The sequence below is a fragment of the Nomascus leucogenys genome, chromosome 22a, assembly GCF_006542625.1.
Source record: "Nomascus leucogenys isolate Asia chromosome 22a, Asia_NLE_v1, whole genome shotgun sequence".
NCBI lineage: Eukaryota > Metazoa > Chordata > Mammalia > Primates > Hylobatidae > Nomascus > Nomascus leucogenys.
Window position 1 is genome coordinate 128,582,424 of NC_044402.1, and position 19,447 is coordinate 128,601,870.

A 19,447-nucleotide genomic window follows, 5' to 3' on the forward strand; every position below is an offset into this window, starting at 1 on the left:
TACACCATATCCTTGATAACCACATGGTACTATACTGTCTCCATCATCCTATGTCTCCTTGGCAAGCATATGTGATGCTATACTAAGTCTATGTCATATCATGACATCACATACCATGCATGATGCTATTCTATGAGGCATAGAATATAAAGTATGAACTATGTGTCATCTTCCTGAAGATACAGATGATGCTAAACTACATCGATACCATCTACCTGATGACCACATATGAAGCTACACCAAGTCTATGTTATCTATCTGATGACCACATATGATGCTATATTTTATCTATGTCATGTATCTGACTACTATGTTTAATTTACACTGTGTTTTTATCCTCTTTATAATAATGTATGATACTATACTGTATCTTTATCCAATTATTTATAACCATGTTTGATACTATTCCATATCTTAGTATTTCTTAGAAATCCATGTATGATGCTATAGTATTTATACCTCATTGCCCTGGCCAACATGTCTGCAGGGTCCACTATATCACATCACCACCTTTAGAAAGGTGGTGATATTATCTATCTATCTATCTATCTATCTATCTATCTATCTATCTATCATCTATCTATCTATCATCTATCTATCTATCTCCTATTGGTTCTGTTTTATACTATATATAATTTTATATATTTTTATATATTTATACATTTTTATAATTATATATTTATATGTATTACACTATATATACTATATATATAATTCTGTTTATACTATATATAGTATATAACCAATAGTATATAAATATAGACACACATATATATAGTATATAACCAATATTATATAAGTATACACACACACATATTTATATATGAAGGCTGAGAAGTCTTGTCATATGCCATCTGCAAGCTGGAGAATCAGGAAAGTCAGTGGTATAATTCAGTGTAAGTCTGAAAACCTAAAAACTTGGGGGGACCAATGGTGTAACCCTTAGTCTGAGGCCAAAAACTTGAGAGAGCTGAGGAGGGCACTGGTGTCAGTCTTGGAATCTGGGGATCTGAGAACCAGGAGCTCTGATGACCGAGGGCCAGAGAAGATGGATGTCCCAGCTCCAGAAGAGAGAATTTCATCCTTCCTCCATCTTTGGTTGTATCTGGGTCCTCAGTGGATTGGATGATGCCTGCCCACATGGGTGAGGGTGGCTCTTCTTTGCTCAGCCTAACACCCTCACAGACACACCCAGAAACAATGTTTCACCAGCCACATGGGTATCCCTTAACACAGTCAAGTTGACACATAAAATTAACCATCACAATGCCACACTGTCTGTGTATATCCTGTTACCCACATATGACACTATACTATATCTGCATCATCTCCCTGACAACCAAATACAACATCGTGATGTTTCCAAGGTATCCTAAAACATGTGTTATGCCTACCTTATTCTTTGGTAGTCATATATGAGGTACTATGACAATTTCCTTGATGATCATGTATGATGCTATATAACATACGCATCATGGCCAGGTGTGGTGGCTCATGCCTGTAATTTCAACACTTTGGGAGGCCAAGGTGGGAGGATTGCTTGAGGCCAGGAGTTTGAGACCAGCCTGGGCAACATAGTGAGACCCCATCTCTACAAAATATTAAAACAAAAATTAGCCAGGTGTGGTGGCGTGCACCTGTAGACCTAACTACTCAGTAAGCTGAGGAAAATAACTTGAGCCCAGGGGTTTAAGGTTACAATGAACTGTGATTGTGCCACTACACTCCAGTCTGAGTGACAGAGTGAGACCCTGTCTCCTTGATGAATATATTCGTTGATGAACACACACACACACACACACACACCACCACCCCCTATTCTAGACAGCCATATGTGGTGTTACATTATTTGAAATGTATTGGACAATGATGTGTGATGTTATATTATTACTATATCACCCCTTTAACAACCCCATAAGATGCTATATGTTACTTTGTACTATTTCGGCATCATATTCATGATTACCATTTATTACACTAGGCTACAATTAATCTCCAGGACCAACAAATATGATACTACACTATGTCTGTGCCATTTGGAAAACAGGGTATGATGATACAATATTTTTGCATCACTTTCCTGACTACTGTTTATGATGCTGCAATATGTCTGCTTCATTTTCATGATAAACACCTGTGACATTACAACATATCTGTGTCAAATCCATGGTATCTTCATATGACACAAAATTATATGTCATCACCCAGATACTTTCTTTTCTGCATCCAATCATCCATGAGACCCTGATGTCTTGTATGACACTATGCTATGTGTCATCTCCCTGATAATGTATGACATCGCCCTGTATCCGCATTGTCTCTCTGACAACCTAAGTAAGCTTACACTATTTTTTGAGCCATATCCTTGACAATTGTATGTCTCATCATGTTTTTGACAATGGATGAAACTATACTATGCTTGCATATATTTAAGAATCATGTATAGTTATATATATACATGTATGTATATATATGCATGTATATGTACATATATACATGCATATATGTATATACATACATATGTGTATATATACATACATACATAATATGTGTGTACATACATATATTTTATATATATGTATATATATAAACATATATACATATATATATATATAAACATATATACATATATTTTAATATATAAACATATATACATATATTTTATATATGTATATATAAGCATATATATACATATATACATGTGTATATATACACACATGTATATATATAAAATTATACATGATTATGTATAATTTTATATATTACATTCTGAGATACTGGGAATTAGGATTTCAACATATGAATTTTAAAAGGACACAATTCAGCATATAATAGCATATATGAAATACTGTGTGCTGCTTCTGCCTGAAGACTGCATATTATTTTATGTTTTTATCATCTTCTTGAAACCACTTATATTACACTGTAACTTCATCATGCCCTTTACAAAGGGCTGTGCTATACCTTATGGGTGACATGGCCTAGTTATTTAAGGATGATGCTACAATATATTTACTTTGTCTCCCTGATGATCATTTTATTTGTAAGAACATGTTTTCATCCTCTCCTTGGCAACGACTTATAATTTCTCCACTATGTCTGTGTCATTGCCTTGATAACCACATGTACTCTTTCTGTATCATCTTTATGACTACCACATATGATGCTGTATAACGTATGTGTTATATCCCTGACATCCACATGTGATGCTATCTTATCTCTTACCTCTCTGTAGGACCTTTATGAGATTACACTATGTCTATGTCATCTCCCTGATGGCCACAAATGGCAGCCACATTACATATGTGCCATCTCTCTGACATATATGCCCCTATACTGTCTGGTTCATCTTTCTCATGACCATGTATCCTGGTTCAGTATGTGTAGATCCTTTCATGACAACAATTTTTGGCTCTGTGCTGTGTCTGTGTGTCTATACTGTGCTACACTATGCCCTACTCTTCTACGCCATACCATACCATACTATACTGACTTATGTGTGTACATTGTCTTTTTTGGAACCAAGTATAATGTTACATTCTGCCTCATCTCCATGGTCAACATGTATGATGTCATGCTGTATCTATGTCACCTTCTTTCTCGTTTTCTTTTTTTCTTTGAGACGGAGTCTCGCTCTGTCGCCCAGGCCAGAGTGCAGTGGCACAATCTTGGCTCACTGCAACCTCTGCCTCCCAGGTTCAAGCGATTCTCCTGCCTCAGCCTCCCGAGTTATGTCACGTTCTTGGTAATCATGTTTGATGTCATTGGGTGTGTTATCTCTTTGATCACTGGATGTGATGCTAAACTGTGCCTGTGTCATCTGCTGTCAACAATATGTTATGCTACATGCTGTGTTCCTTATCTTCTTGATGATCATATATAATGCCGCACGGTCTAGTATGTCTGTTTCATATCACTGGAGGTCTGGACATTGCTACACTTTGTCTTCGTCATCTCAGTGATGACCACCTATTGTGCTTCGTTTATATTCTTCATTTCCTTGAAAACAAAAATGTTTTCCTATGTCTGTGTCACCTTGTTGAAAACCATACATAAGCTATACTGCTGTCATCCCCTACCTGTTAATCATGTAGGATGGTATATTCTGGGTTATCTCCTTGATGATCATCTAAAAAGCTGCCATGTGTCTGCAATGATAAACATGATAATTGTGGATTGTGCTCTCATATGTTTGCATCTATATGTCTTAGACAACTATGTATGCTATAATATCACTCCAAATCTCCTTGGCAACCATATATGATGCCACATTTTGGATCCTATCACTGATGATCATGTTTGATGCCCCATCTCTGACAGCTATATGTTGTACAATATTATGACTGCTTATAGCATCATAAATGCTACAAAGGAGCTTGTAACATTTGACAAGCATGTATATTGCTAAACTATTTCTCTGTCATCTCCTTTACAATCGCAATCATGTGTAAGTCTGTACTATATCTGAATCATCTCCTAGATAACAAAGTGACGTGCAATTTTAGGATTCATCTTTCAGAACCACGCATGAGAAGATCATCTTCTTGATGATGATTTGTGACACTATCCTTTGTTTGGGTCTTGATATCACCACATATTGTGTTAAAACGTGACCACAGAATATCCTTCATATCCACATGTGATGTTATACTATGTGTACTTCATTTCCTTAATAACTATAGATGATATTATACAAAGTTATCACCTTTATAACCATGTGTTATACCTCCCTATTTCTGAGTCATCACCTTGATAACCACATGTGACATTATACTGTGTATTTCATCATGTTGAAAATCGCAGATAATGCTTTTCTCCTTGATAACCACATATGATGCCTGATATTTATATGGACCAGCTCCTTTGTGACATTTATGATGCCATAATATAGGTTATTTCCATGAGGAAAACCCACAGAGCTACATTCATGCATGTCATCTCCTTGATATTCATGTATAATGCTATCCTGTGTGCCATTTTAAAATTCCCATATGTGATGGTACTCTACATGCACATCATCCCACTGATAACCATGTGATACTATACATGTGTCATCTCCGTGGCACTATGTATAGTTCTAAAATCAATCTTTGTAGAATCCTTGTACACCACATATATCCCTGCACTATGCGTATGTCATGCTGTTTATGGCCACTAAGATGCTACGGTGTCTCTGTCATCTCCCTGATCATCATGTATGACATTACAACATGTCTACACCTTCTACCAGAAGACAGTCATCCTATCTATCTATCTATCTATCTATCTATCTATCTATCTATCTATCATCTATCTATCTATCTATCTATCTATCTATCTATCTATCTATCTATCATCTATCTATCATCATCATCATCATCACCATCTATCTAATTTATTGAGAGAGTCATATATCTGTATCTCTCTCTCTCTCTCTACATTAGAAACTCTTGTTCCTAAAGGCCTTTATAATGCAACAATATTTCTATGGCATTTCTTTGATAAACACATAGGACCTCACATCACATCTGTGTCTACCTCATTTGTTTGATAACCATGAGTGATGCTGTACTATGTCTGCACCACCTCCTTGACAAACAAATATGGTGCTATACTGTGTCTTCATCATCTGTGATCCTGTACTGAGGATTATCTTATATTTTGGGTCATTTCTCTGACCATAATATATGATGCTACAATATGTCTGCATCTTAAACTTGATAACCGTGGCTGGTGCTATAATGCCATATGCACCATCTCGTTGATAACCACCTATGATGATATACTATGTATACCAAATCTCCTTTACAACCATTGATGATCTATGTTATTTGTCACCACTTTGATTACTACTTATGATTCTATGCTGAGCCATCATATTGATATCTGTATATGATGCCACTCTGTGTCATCTCTTTGAAAACCATGTATGATGCTACACTCTGTGCACCTTATATCCAAGAAGATTACATATGATGTTACACTAGATTATGTCATCTCCCTTATGCCCACATTTGGCATTATATTGTCTGCTTCATCTCACTGATGATCACTTATGAGGATACATGATGTCTACTTCACTGTCTGCATTAACATGCATTGTGCTATGTCTTATCAGAGTCATCACCTTGAAAACCACCTATGATGCTACATGTTTTCATCACCATCTTGAAATTTATGTTGGACTCAATATGATATCTGTCTTAGATAATGTTGCACTAATATATGTCATCCCTTTAATCACATGATATGTTTGCATCATTGATAATCATATATATTTCTAGGCTATAGGCCACCATGACAACTACATATCATTTTATACTATGTCTGTATCATCTTTTAACGTACTACATATGTTGTTACATTATGACTTTTTCACCTCCTTGAGAGCCTTGTATGATATTGCTGTATCCTATCTATCTATCTATCTATCTATCTATCTATCTATCTATCTCCCTGATGGCTAAACTCCCTGATGACAGTGATGCTACCTAATATCTGCATCATACCCTTGACAGAAACATATGGTGCCACACTCTGTCTGCATCATAGTTTTATTAAGTATGTGTTATGGTATAGTATTACTGCAGCACACTTTGATAAATATATGATGCTCTGCTTTTATTCATGTCATGTAGTGATGTAAACTATATCTGCATCCTTTCCTTGGTGATGATATATGATGCTATACTATGATTTTATTATTTCCACAATATTCTCAAATGACAATCTATTGTGGGTCATCTTTTTGATGGTAATGTATGGTGTTACTCTATGTATGTGTCATCAACTTAAGTACCATGTATATGCTATTCTATATTTGCCTCTTTTTTCTTGATATCCATAAAGTATGCTATTTTATGGGTCAGTTTCCTGATGACCATGTTTGATGCTGGAAGATGTCTGCATTATCTCTTTGAACAACAAGTGGGATTAATACTATAACTATGTTCCTTTCTGCGATGACCCTGTGTGATGCTAAACTATTTCTGTGATACCTCCTTGAAAATAACCTCTGATAATCATCTCCTTGAGAATGATGTGTGATGCTGTAACATATCCTGTCTGTAGTAAATCCTATGATACTAGACTCTATTTGGGTCTTCTTAATAACACTGAATATATCTACTATGTTTCATCTCTCTACTCCCAGTTATTATGCTACAATATAATTGTCTCTGTCAATCATATGTGATGCTATCTTATGTGTCATATCCTTAATAGCCATATATAATGCTACACTATATCTACTTCCTCTTCTTGATAACCACATGCAATGTTATACTATTGTCTGTATCATGTCCTTGAAAATTCCTTATAATATTATGCTGTAGTTCATCTCATTTAGGACAATTTATAATGCTACAATGTTTGTGCCATCACCTTGAAAGTTACATATGATTATACAGTATTTCTGCATATTTTCATGATAGCTATTTTATCAGTCACATATTTCTCAAAAACATCTGTGATATTTAAATCTTTGTGTTTCCCTGACAACCATGTATGATGCAACATTATGTCTTCATTGTCTTACCGAGACCTTGTGTGACTATTACGCTGAAAATAATATACTGCTACAGTATATCTAATAGGTAATCATCTCCTTGACAACCACTTATGGTTACATACTGTGTCTGCGTTGTTTTTAACAGCAGTACATTAATTTATACTATGTTTACATCAATTTTAAAATAATTATGCCTATATTATGAGTAATCTCACTGATGACAGTATTTGATGCTGCAAGATATGTGTTATCACCTTGACAACTATATATGGTGCCACACTATGTGCAAAATCTGCTTGAGAATATGATGCTGTTATGACTGCATTATCTCTTTGATAACTATGTATGATGAAACAAAGGTCATTCTCTTTGATAGTCACATATTATGAATGTCAATGTGCATATCATCTACTTGAAAACCAAGTATGATGCTATACTATTTCTCTGCCATCTCTTTGATAACCTTGTAGAGCGCTATACTATTTTGCATCATCTTCTAGACAATTACACATGATAATCATGGATATGTGTCATATCCATGATGGCCATGTATACTATCTTATTTGGGTGTCATCTTCTGTAGTCCACATATGACCCTATGTGATGTCTCCATTATTTTCTTGGTGATCATATATGATGCTACACTACGTCTTTTTCATCTCCTTTAACTTGACAATGATCACATATCAGGCTATACTATGTCTGCATTATCTCCTTTAAATCCTCATATGATGTACAGCATGTCTACGTTAACATTCTGACTCCTGTGTAGATACTACTATACATCTGGATCATCTTATTAATGATCGTGTATGATGCTACACTGTGTATGTGTCAGCTCCGTAATTCTGACCTATGTCTGTATAATCTCCTTGTCAACAATGTATGACACTACACTATATCTGCATCATCTCCTTGATAACCACACTTGACCCTACACTACGTTTCTGTCATCTCTCTGACCACATGTGACACTAAGCTATGTCTGTGTTATCTCCCTCATGACCATGCATTACACTACTCTATCTATCTATCATCTATCTATCTATCTATCTATCTATCTATCTATCTATCTATTTTTTCTTCTTCATTGGAATTATTCTGAAGCCTGACTTTTTTGTTTCTTTAGTTGTATCCCTATCTGTAAAAAAATTACAGTGTTGCAGGCCATATTATTTCTGAGTTTTCTGAAATTTAGAAATATAGTTTTATAAAATTTAGAATGTAGATCTATGCAGGACATTCTCTTTCATGTTATTGACTCTGAGACCAAATTGGTCACTTCACTTTAAGGGTTTTGAAATGTCCAACTGAATTTCAAGTTATATATTTTTTCATTACATTAATTCTAAAATGGCAGGTTTTATCATTTTTTGTACTTCCTCATGAAGTTGACATTGTCAGAAAGATAAGTAAAAAATTATTACGATATTTTACTTTTCTCTGGATGCAAATCAAGTACCTACAATTTTGTATCCTTGCCGTATTTTACTACTATGTAATGCTATAATTAGAAATGTAAAAAAGCAGTCTTCATCCGGCAAGGCAAATTGTAACTTTTCTTCTAACAAAAATTTTACTACTCATGTTTTTCTCTTTCAATACTTATTTAACTTATTCATCCTTTACTTATAAGGAAATGTTCGTAGTGCTTATTCCATCCATTTCTCCATCCATCCATCCATCCATCCATACTACAGCTATTTATTGAATGGCTAATATATGCTTGGCACTTTTGGTGCTGGAGGCAGAGCAGGAACAAAGCATTCTATTAGCTTTTTCTATAGAAATTGTTTTTGAAGCCTGTTTTTTACCTGTTGAGTAGCGGCTGATGCTCCTTCTTCAATGTTCCTTATGTACCTTGCAGAAACTCAGACTCACACCTAGTGTATCATGCTGGTCTTGCTGCTTCTTTCATCACCTGCCTCCTGAAACTTGCTCTAATTCCTCTTTTTCTCTTAAAGTTTTTTCTTTCTGGATTCCTGTTTCTTGCTCTCTTTTCTACCTTGGAATACATTATTTCTTCTAATAAGCTCAGGGCTAGCGAGGAGCTCCCTCTCACCCTCTCCTACAGTGGGACCAGCAGGAATTTAGAGTATTAAGTATCTGGCTCTCGCCACAGGCAAGAAGATGAACTTAGCACAGAGCTCATGTGTCAGGAGGATATATATTTATACAATGCAAAGTCTTTTATCCAAAGTTCTGTATTTAAGATGAATTTATATATATCCCCACCCCTCTCAAAAAGGAACAGCAAGAATTTTCAGTGCTGCCACAAGAAAATGCATTGCCAAACTGGAAGGCCATGAAGGTGAAATTTCAAAGGTGAGTTGCTTTCTCATTTGGAGGAGTTTATTTATTTTCAAAAAATAAAGAGCAGGGCCCAGGTGCAGTGCCTCATACCTATAATCCAAGCACTTTGAGAGGAAGAGGTGAGAAGATTGCTTGAGGCCAGGAATTCAAGGCCAGCCTGGACAACATAGGGATACATCATCTCTACAAAAAACAAAAAAAGTCAGCTGCACGTGGTGTCATGCACCTGTAGTCCCACCTACTCTGGAGGCCGAGGAAGGAGGATTGTTTGAGCCCAGGAGGTCAAGGCTGCAGTGAGATGTGATTGCACTACTGTATTCCAGCCTGGGTGACAGAGCAAGACTCTATCTAAAAAAAAAAAAAAAGCATGCTCAGTATAAATAGGTCTATTGAAATTGACGTACTAAGATGTGTTCCATTGTCTCATTTTTTTTTCTAGAAATCACTTACCTAAAGACTTTATTTTTAACTGTGCCCTCAAACTTAGCATAATAAATGATTTCTAAAACCTCTTAAAAAGTATGGAACAACATTCGCCTCCACTGTCAGCAAAAAATTTAGTTAGCTGCAAATACTTAATACAGCAATTTAAGGAGTGTGTAAACCGCTTTTCCTGGTTCCAGTAAACCCATAAGTTTATGTTGTGTGAAAAATATGCTGTGCAGCAAGTATCAAGTGTTCTGTAAGTTAGATGCAACTGAGGAAGTAGTTCCTGGAAATATGTAAAATTATAATTAAAATTAAATTATAAAATTATCCATTTTGAAACTACAAAGCTGTATTTTAGGATTTTGTACAAACTTCCCCCAAAGGATCATTCACAGAGCAGGCCCACCCAGTCAGTGATCTGAAGTTTAGATGTGTCGTCAGAACTTCGTAGAATAGGCTAGGACTTGGTGGCTCTCACCTCCCAGCTCAGCCCAATCCCTTGGTTCCCTGCCTGAGATCAGATTTGTTCCTGCTTTGTAAAATATCAGCTTGATGATTTTAGGTTTCTAAAGGCTCCATCTAGACCCTGGACCTCCGCCCCATGCTGTACTCTTGGCTTTTCTGCCTCTGCACCTACAGCTGGTGATCATTGCCCTCTGGCTGGTCAGTGGTGGTCTCCAGGGCATGCAGACTATGGCCTCTTCAGAAGCTGGGAGGCTTACAGATGGCAGGAGGGGATGGAAAAGTGGGGTGTGTGGGGCAGGATGAGGAGGAAGCCTGGCCCACATTTCTGAGTGTCTGGCTAGGTAGCTATTGGTACATCTGGTGTGTCCCCTCCACAAGTAAACATCTGTTTTCATGAATGAGTGAATATAAAGAATTCTCTAGTGCTATTTTATTAAATTTTATGCTTTTTAAGTGAACATATTCTTATTGAATTGGCACCTGGTAAGGGCATTTCTATGGGGTGCAAAGCTAAACTATTCACTCATTCAGCAAACATTTTAGAGAGTGTCAACTGTGCTGGGCATTGCACAGCCACTGGTAACAGAGTGATAAAAACAGATATGGCCCTGCCCTCCTCAAACCTTCAGTCATTGAGGAGATGGCCCGAATCTCTGTCTTCTGGTGATTAGAGAGGGATGTAAGTGTGATGCCCAAAGGGATGCAGGACTAGCAGGTTCCTTTGATGGTCACTCAGATGCCAATTGGCAACACCTGGCACATGGGAGGCACAGAAGCGTATTTATGGAAAATGCTATACTTGGAGTGGCAGTAGATGAGAACATCCTTTCTTGTAGGTTCTACATTCACTTATTCTATGGCACAGATTAGAGAAGGATCTGTGTGCTTTTTAAAATTATTTATTTATTTTTATTTTTTATTATTTTTTTTTGAGATGGAGTCTTGCTCTGTCACCCAGGCTGGAGAGCAGTGGCGTGATCTCAGCTCACTGCAACCTCCACCTCCCAGGTTCAAGCGATTCTCCTGCCTCAGCCTCCCCAGTAGCTGGAATTACAGGTGTGCGCCACCATCCATGCCCAGCTAAATTTGTATTTTTTGTAGAGACGGGGTTTCGCCATGTTGGCCAGGCGGTCTGGAACTCCTGACCTCAGGTGATCCACCTTCCTTGGCCTCCCAAAGTGCTGGGATTATCGGCCTAAGCCGCCGCCCCTGGCCCGGATCTGTGTGCTTTTGACCACAAAGATGACACCAGGGTTTGGCTATGAAGGATCCTGACTCGTGTGTTCATCCACCCCAGGGCCCTGCGTCTTTGCACAGAGAAGGGCATCGTGCATCTTTGGAAAGAAGCTGGGTGGGGAATACTCAAATTATAAGGATGCTTTGGTCTTTATTCTTAGAAATGTGAGGAGTAGGCAATTAAATTTTCTCTCTGGATTTTAATTTCCATATACTAGTCCCTGCAATATTTTTTTCCATCAGGAAGAAATTGTTCTATGCAAGAATAAATACCAGACTAGGAAGGTGACATGTGCTTAGTAATGTCCTTTTTTTGTGTGCTGATAAGAAATGTTTTGGGAACCATTACACAAAGCATGATCATTTTTCTTTCTCTTTTGCAGATTTCTTTCAACCCTCAAGGGAACCGTCTTCTAACTGGCAGCTCTGACAAAACAGCTAGAATCTGGGATGCTCAGACTGGCCAGTGCCTCCAGGTTCTTGAGGGGCACACTGGTGAAATCTTTTCGTGTGCTTTCAACTATACAGGCAACATAGTCATTACAGGTATGGAAGACATCAACACCATAGACTCATTTTTTCTTGATTGGCTGTTAGAGTTCCCAAGCCGAATACTAACAGGAGTTCATCCCCATTCCCTACCTCTTTTCTGGAGTCACTAGCTCATCTTGGCCTGCCCTCATATTTTCATTATTTAATTTTAGTTTTATGAGGACCCGCAGGAGTGAGCTCTGCCATTGACTGTAGTAAGGCTTTGTGAACTTTGAATTTTATTTGCTCTAGGTAAGGTAACAATTTGATAGCCTGCCTTATGGGTTACTAAATTTCCCCAGGTGTTTTCTATCAATTGAATGGTTAATATTTAGTCAGCCAGGCGCATTGGCTTATGCCGACAATCTCAGTGCTTTGAGAGGCTGAGGCAGAAAGAATGCTTGAGGCCAGCCTGGGCAACATAGTGAGACCCAGTCTCTACAAAATATAGAGCATTAGCTGGGCATGGTGGCATGCACCTGTAGTCCCAGCTACTCAGGAGGCTGAGGCTGGAGGAGCACTTGAGCCAAGGAGCTGGAGGCTTCAGTGAGCTATGATCAGGCCACTGCACTCCAGTCTGGGTGACAGAGTAAGACCCTGTCTCAAGAAAAAAATTCAGTTTATGTCAGTAAGTGTTAGTAACCCAAACAACTAACGTCTGGGGGGAAAAGAACATGTATTAACCATTTTTCAACCATTAACAGTTTATGGTGAATTAATAATATTAGCAACATTTCATAAGGAAAGGGTAGTTTAAATTGTGGAAAGGGGAGAAAAATGACAAGATGATGGTATCGTGTTAGTGCAGTGCCTCGAGGGGAGGCCTTGGCAGGGAATGGGTGCCACAATAGTGTGGAGTAGGGTGCCCTAAGTGAGCACAGAAGACCGGATCTGCCTAAGTACCAGTGATTCTCATTGCGTTGAGCAAATTTAAAAATTACTGGTCTAGTAAGTTAAATGCCACAGGCACAAGGCTGGCTTTACATATTGGCTAATTAGGTGGTTTCCTTGTCAGATAACTTCAGGGGTGCTGAGAATTATCTCCCCTTACCACCTAAAATGCCTCCCCAGTCTACTTAATCATGGACAGTTTCCAAAATCACAGGGCTTATGATCTTCAAAATCTTCGGGCTTATGATTTTCAAGTGTTAACTAAGATGTAGGTACTCTGAAAGCACTGGGAAAGTAAGCCATATATTTTTGTTGTGAACACAATATCAAATCCTTCTCCTTGATGAGAAAAGAGGTGAGGGGCTATGATGGAGGGCACAGGGCGCTCTTGCAGGGCGTGAGGTAGAAGGAAGACCAGCCTTTCCTAGTCCACATGGCCTCATGTGAGGCTGGCTCTGCAGTACTTCTTCCCTCAACCAGTTTTCACAGAAGACCCTGGAGAGTTTAGCAAAATAATTTTTGTTGCTGTGCCTTGCTTTGGTGCCGGCACATACATTCCTGAGCGCTTCTAAGATACTACTGATTAATTTAGTGTATCCCAAAGCACCGAAGTGCTTAACATTGGCTCACTAGACAACAGAGCTTATTAGAATGGGGCGACACTTTTCTCTTGACATCGATGGAGCAATCACTTTATTTGAAAGAATCTACTCTATTTTCTGAGTGGACCCCAGTGTGATAAACTGCAGGCATTTTGTAGTGGGCTGCCCGAGGCTGGGTTTAGAATCACAAAGTAAATGGCAGAAAAATGGCTAGCATGACCTTTACATTTGTTAAAACATGAAGTGTCATTTTGTGGGATATGGTTTTTATAGGCTTTCCTAGTTCCTAGGAACCATATCCCACACAATGACACTTCATGTTTTAACAACTAGCTGGTATCGTGAAAAAAAAAAAAAAATCACTACTTCAAAAATGTCTGAGCTGCTCAGAGACTCTGCAGCTAGGCGTGGAGAACCTAGCCCATTTAGCACGTTGTTAATTACCAATGGCCCAGAAAATGTCAACTTGTAGAAAGAGAGAATGAGGTGAATGAAATGAAGAAAAAAATAACTCAGTGAAATCTGTTTTATTAGGCAGCAAGGATAATACCTGTAGGATATGGCGTTGACTGAAGGAAGCTGGTCAGTGAGCAACCTTGCTAGCAAAAACGGTAATCAAGAACTGGAACTTCACAGACAGCAGCTCTTTTAATATTTCTTATACTTTCTCTTTTTCTACAAGTCAACTATTTATACAACTGTCCTTTATTTCACGGATATGACCATTAAACATGACAAAGTTATGCCACTCCAATATTATCATTTGATGGCGATGGCAGGACACAGCATGATGTTTGGCTAATGCCACCAGTTATTTCAGTTGTGTTTGTTTTTTAAAAGCATTATGATACTGAAAAAGGAGACCAGAGTAACTTAACAACGTGTCTCCTGGATTTTACTTTGAAGCCTATTGTTATAATTTCTGTTGAATAAAGTGTTCGGAGGAAATTCCTTGTACATCTGTATTTATGATGTATGCTTTTAGGGTGAAGTAAGGGAAATAATATGGATCTTATTTAATAGCAAATATCTTCTGTATTGATACATTGAAAAAATTTTGGCAGGTTTATTTGTAAGGAAAAGTTAAACAGAATATTCGGACTATTACATTTAAAAATCTGGGTGGGGCCGGGCGCCATGGCTCACACCTGTAATCCCAGTGCCTTGGGAGGCTGAGGCAGGTGGATCACTTGAGGTCAGGAGTTTGAGACCAGCCTGGCCAACAGGGTGAATCCACATCTCTACCAAAAATACAAAAAAAAAAAAAAATCAGGCGGGCGTTGCAGTGGGGGCCTGTAGTCCCAGCTACTCGGGAGGCTGGGGCAGGAGAATCACATGAACCCAGGAGATGGAGGTTGCAGTGAGCTGAGATCACACCACTACACTCCAGGCTGGGTGACAGAGCGAGACTCCATCTCACACATACACTAAATAAATAAATAAATAAATAAAATCTGGGTGGAAAACGATCGAAGTATGAGAGAAAATGATCAAACACCAACCTAAATACTGCTGAAATATTTTAAAATGTTTTTTAAAAGCTTGGTTTGTGTAAAAGTACCCAAATGCATATTAAAATTAATGTTAAAAGAAAAGTACAAGCACTAATAAGGCCTGAATCTGAAGCAAGAGAATGCCTGAAAATCTTATAAAATCATTTTTTAGAAAGAGCTTCATCGATATGTAATCAATATATAAAATATTGCATATATTTAATGTATACATTTTCATGAGTTTGGACATATATGATGCCATCATCAAAATCAAGGTACTAAATATACTCATCACCTTCAACCATTTCCTTGTGTTGTTTTGTGATTTTTGTTGTTTGTTGGTACAAGCACTTTACGCGAGCTCTATCCTTTTAGCATATTTCAAGGTGTATAATACTTTATTGTCAACTATAGGTACTGTGGTGTACAGCAAATCCCCAGAAAGTGTTCTAGAACTCATTTTCTTAATAATGAGAATAATACCAATATGACTGAGTGCTTACCATGTGCCACTAATGCCCAACCACTTTATGTAGAACATCTCATTTAATCTTCCTAACAACTGTTACAAAGTAGATACAAGCCCTGATTTAAAAACGAGGAAAGTGAGTCCCTGAGAAGTTAAGTATTTGCCAAGGGCATCTGGATATTAGGTGGTGATGTTGGTTTTAGAAACCAGGGATGCTGGCTCCATTAAACCGTGTTCTTAAGTAGAAAAGATTTAATATGGGAGAGGAGAATCAGATGTAAAGGTAGGATGAATTGAAGTGAGAATTACTTCTTGGATTATCTATAGATATTAACCCTCAAGAAGAAAAAAATAAAACAAACACAGGCCGGGTGTGCTGGCTCACACCTGTAATCCCAGCACTTTGCAAGGCTGAAGCCAGAAGATTCCTTGAGCCCAGGAGTTCAAGACCAGTCTGGGAATCATAGTAAGACCCCATCTCTACAAAAAATTAAAAAATTAGCCATGTTTGATTGTGCAGGCTTGTAGTCCCAGCTACTTGGGAGGCTGAGGTAAGAGGTTTGCTTGAGCCCGGGAGGTTGAGGCTACAGTGAGTTGTTATTACACCACTGCACTCTGGCCTGGGCAACAGAGTGACGCCCTGCCTCAAAAAAAAAATAAAATAAATAAAGGAAAAAAAATTAAGTAAACAAACACAAAAGAAAATAAACCAAACCTTTGTTGGGACTGTTGGGAAGAGGAGGTTCCAACATGATGAAGCCAAGAACTTAGATTGGAGAAAACTTTGCCAAAATTTGGCTGCTTCTTTTTTTTCTAAAAGCAAACCTCTTAAGCTTTATTAGTTTTTTCAGCTTTATTGAGCTATAATTGACACATAAAAATTGTATTATTCAAGGTATAAAATGTGATATTTTGATATCACAAAATGAAATAATTACCACATTCAAACTGCTAATTAACAAATCCATCACCTCACACAGTTACCATTTTCCCCCCTGTGGAGAGAATACTTAAGATCTACTCTCCTAGCAAATTTCAAATATTCTTTATTTTTAACTATAGTCATCAAGCTGTACATTAGATCTCTGAAACTAATTCATCTTGAAACTGCAAGTTTGTACCCTTTGACCAACATCTCCCCATTTTCCCCACTCCTTGACCCCTGGTAACCACCCTTCTAGTCCGTTTCTACTGAGTTTTACTTTTAAAAATTCCATATATGAGATAATACGGTATTTGTTTTTCTTTGTTGGGCTTATTTCACTTTGTCCTCTAGGTCATCCATGTTGTTGTATATGAAAGGATTTTCTCCTTTGCCCAGGCTAAATAATATTACATATATCTTTATACAGGTTTACCTCGCTTAATTGCAATTCATTTTATCGCACTTCTCAGATATTACATGTTTTAAACAAATTTAAGGTTTGTGACAACCCTGCCTGGGGCAAGTCTGTTAGTGCCATTTTTTCCGATAGCCTGTGCTCACTTTGTGTCTCTGTGTCACTTTTTGGTAATTCTCACAATGTTTCAAACTGTTGTATCTGTTATGGTGATCTGTGATCAGTATTCTTTGATGTTACTATTATAATTGTTTTCGGGCACCATGAATCATGCCCATATAAAACAGCAAACTTAATAAATGTTGTGTGCGTTCTGACTCCCCCACCAACCAGCCATTTCTCATCTCTTTCTCTTTCCTTGGACCTCTCCATTTCCTGAGATGCAACAATATTGAAATTAGGCCAATTAATAACCTTACAATGGCATCTAAGTGTTCACGTGAACAGAAGAGTCACATGTTTCTCACTTTAAATCAAAAGCTATAAATGATGAAACTTAATGAGGAAGGCATATTGAAAGCCAAAACAGACTGAAAGCTAGGCCTCTTATGCCAAATAGCCAACTTGTGAATGAAAGGGAAAAGTTCTTGAAGGAAATTAAAAGTACTGCTCCAATGAACACATGAATGATAACAAAGCAAAACAGCCTTATTGCTGATATGGAGAAAGTTTTAGTGGTCTGGACAAAAGATCAAAGATCAAACAAGCCACAATATTTCCTTTAGCCAAAGCCTAATCTAGAGCAAGGTACTAACCATCTTCAATTTTATTAGTGTTGAGAGAGGTGAGGAAGGTACAGAAGCAAAGTTTCAAGCTAGCAGAAGTTGGTACATGAAGTTTAAGGAAAGAAACTGCTTCCATACGTAAAAGTGCAAGGTGAGCAGCAAATGCTGCAGAAAGTTATCCAGAAAGTCTAGCTAAGATCATTAATGAAGGTGGCTACACTGAATAAAAGAGTTTCAATGTAAATGAATATCCTTTCATTAGAACAAAATGCCATTTAGGACTTTCATAGCTGGAGAGGAGAGGTCAGTGCCTCACTTCAAAGCTTCAAAGGATAGCTAACTCTATTGCTAGGGGATAAGACAGCTGGCGACTTTAGTTGAGGCCAGTGCTCATTTACCATTCCTGAAATCCTAGGTCCTTTAAGAATTAGGTGAAATCAACTCTGTCTGTGCTCTATAAATGGAATAACAAAGCCCGGATGACAGCACTTCTGTTTATAGCATAGTTTAGCAACTGCTGACCTACTGCTCAGCAATAAAAAAGATTTTTTTTTTCAAAAGTATTACTGCTCATTGGAAATTTACCTGGTCATCCAAGAGCCCTGATGGAGATGAACAAGGGGATTAGTTTTGCTTTCATGCTTGCTAACACAACATTCATTCTGTAGCCTATAGATCAAGGAGTAATTTTGACTCTCAAGTCTAGTTATTTAAGAAGTATATTTTGTAAGGTTATACCTGCCATAAATTGTGATTCCTCTGATGGATCTTGGCAAGGTAGATTGGAAACTTTCTAAAAGGGTTTTACCATTCTAGTTGCCATTAAGAACATTCATGATTCATCTTGAATGATGAATCATTTTGAAGAGGTCAAAACATCAACATTAACAAAGGTTTGGGATAAGTTGATTTCAATCCTCATGGATGACTGAGAGGTTCAAGAGATGTGGTTCAAAATAGCAAAAGAACTAGAACTAGAATTAGAAGGTGTGACTGAAATGCTACAATGCCACAATAAAACTTGAATGGACAAGGAGTTGCTTCTTCCAGATATACAGAGTGGTTTCTTGAGATGGAATCTACTCCTGGTGAAGATGCTGTGAACATTGTTGAAATGACAACAAAGGATTTAGAATATTATATAAACTTAGTTGATAAAGCAGCAGAAGGGTTTGAGAGGATTGACTTTAATTTTAAAAGAAGTTTACTGTGGGTAAAATGCTATCAAACAGCATCACGTGCTACAGAGAAATCTTTCATGAAAGGAACAGTCAATTGATGCAGCAACCTTTATTGCCGTCTTATTTTAAGAAATTGCCACAGGCATCTGAACTGAACTTGCAGTATCTCCAAGGTCTGCCTGCATCTATATTATACATCTACACACCTGTGTTCACTGCAGCATTATTCACAATTGTCAGGATATGGAAACAACCTCCTAAGTGTTCATTGATGAACATATGA

General features: G+C 37.6%; 1 protein-coding gene across 1 annotated transcript in view; it reads left to right on the plus strand.

The window, feature by feature from the left end:
* Positions 1–14,904, plus strand: part of DAW1 (dynein assembly factor with WD repeats 1) — a 54,011-nt gene extending 39,107 nt beyond the window's left edge. The window contains exons 11-13 of the mRNA XM_003274712.3: positions 9,738–9,814; positions 12,316–12,478; positions 14,491–14,904. Coding sequence (XP_003274760.2) covers positions 9,738–9,814; positions 12,316–12,478; positions 14,491–14,525 — 275 coding nt within the window. The 3' untranslated portion in view covers positions 14,526–14,904. The remainder of the gene's footprint in view (positions 1–9,737; positions 9,815–12,315; positions 12,479–14,490) is intronic.
* The last annotated feature ends 4,543 nt before the right edge of the window (positions 14,905–19,447 follow it).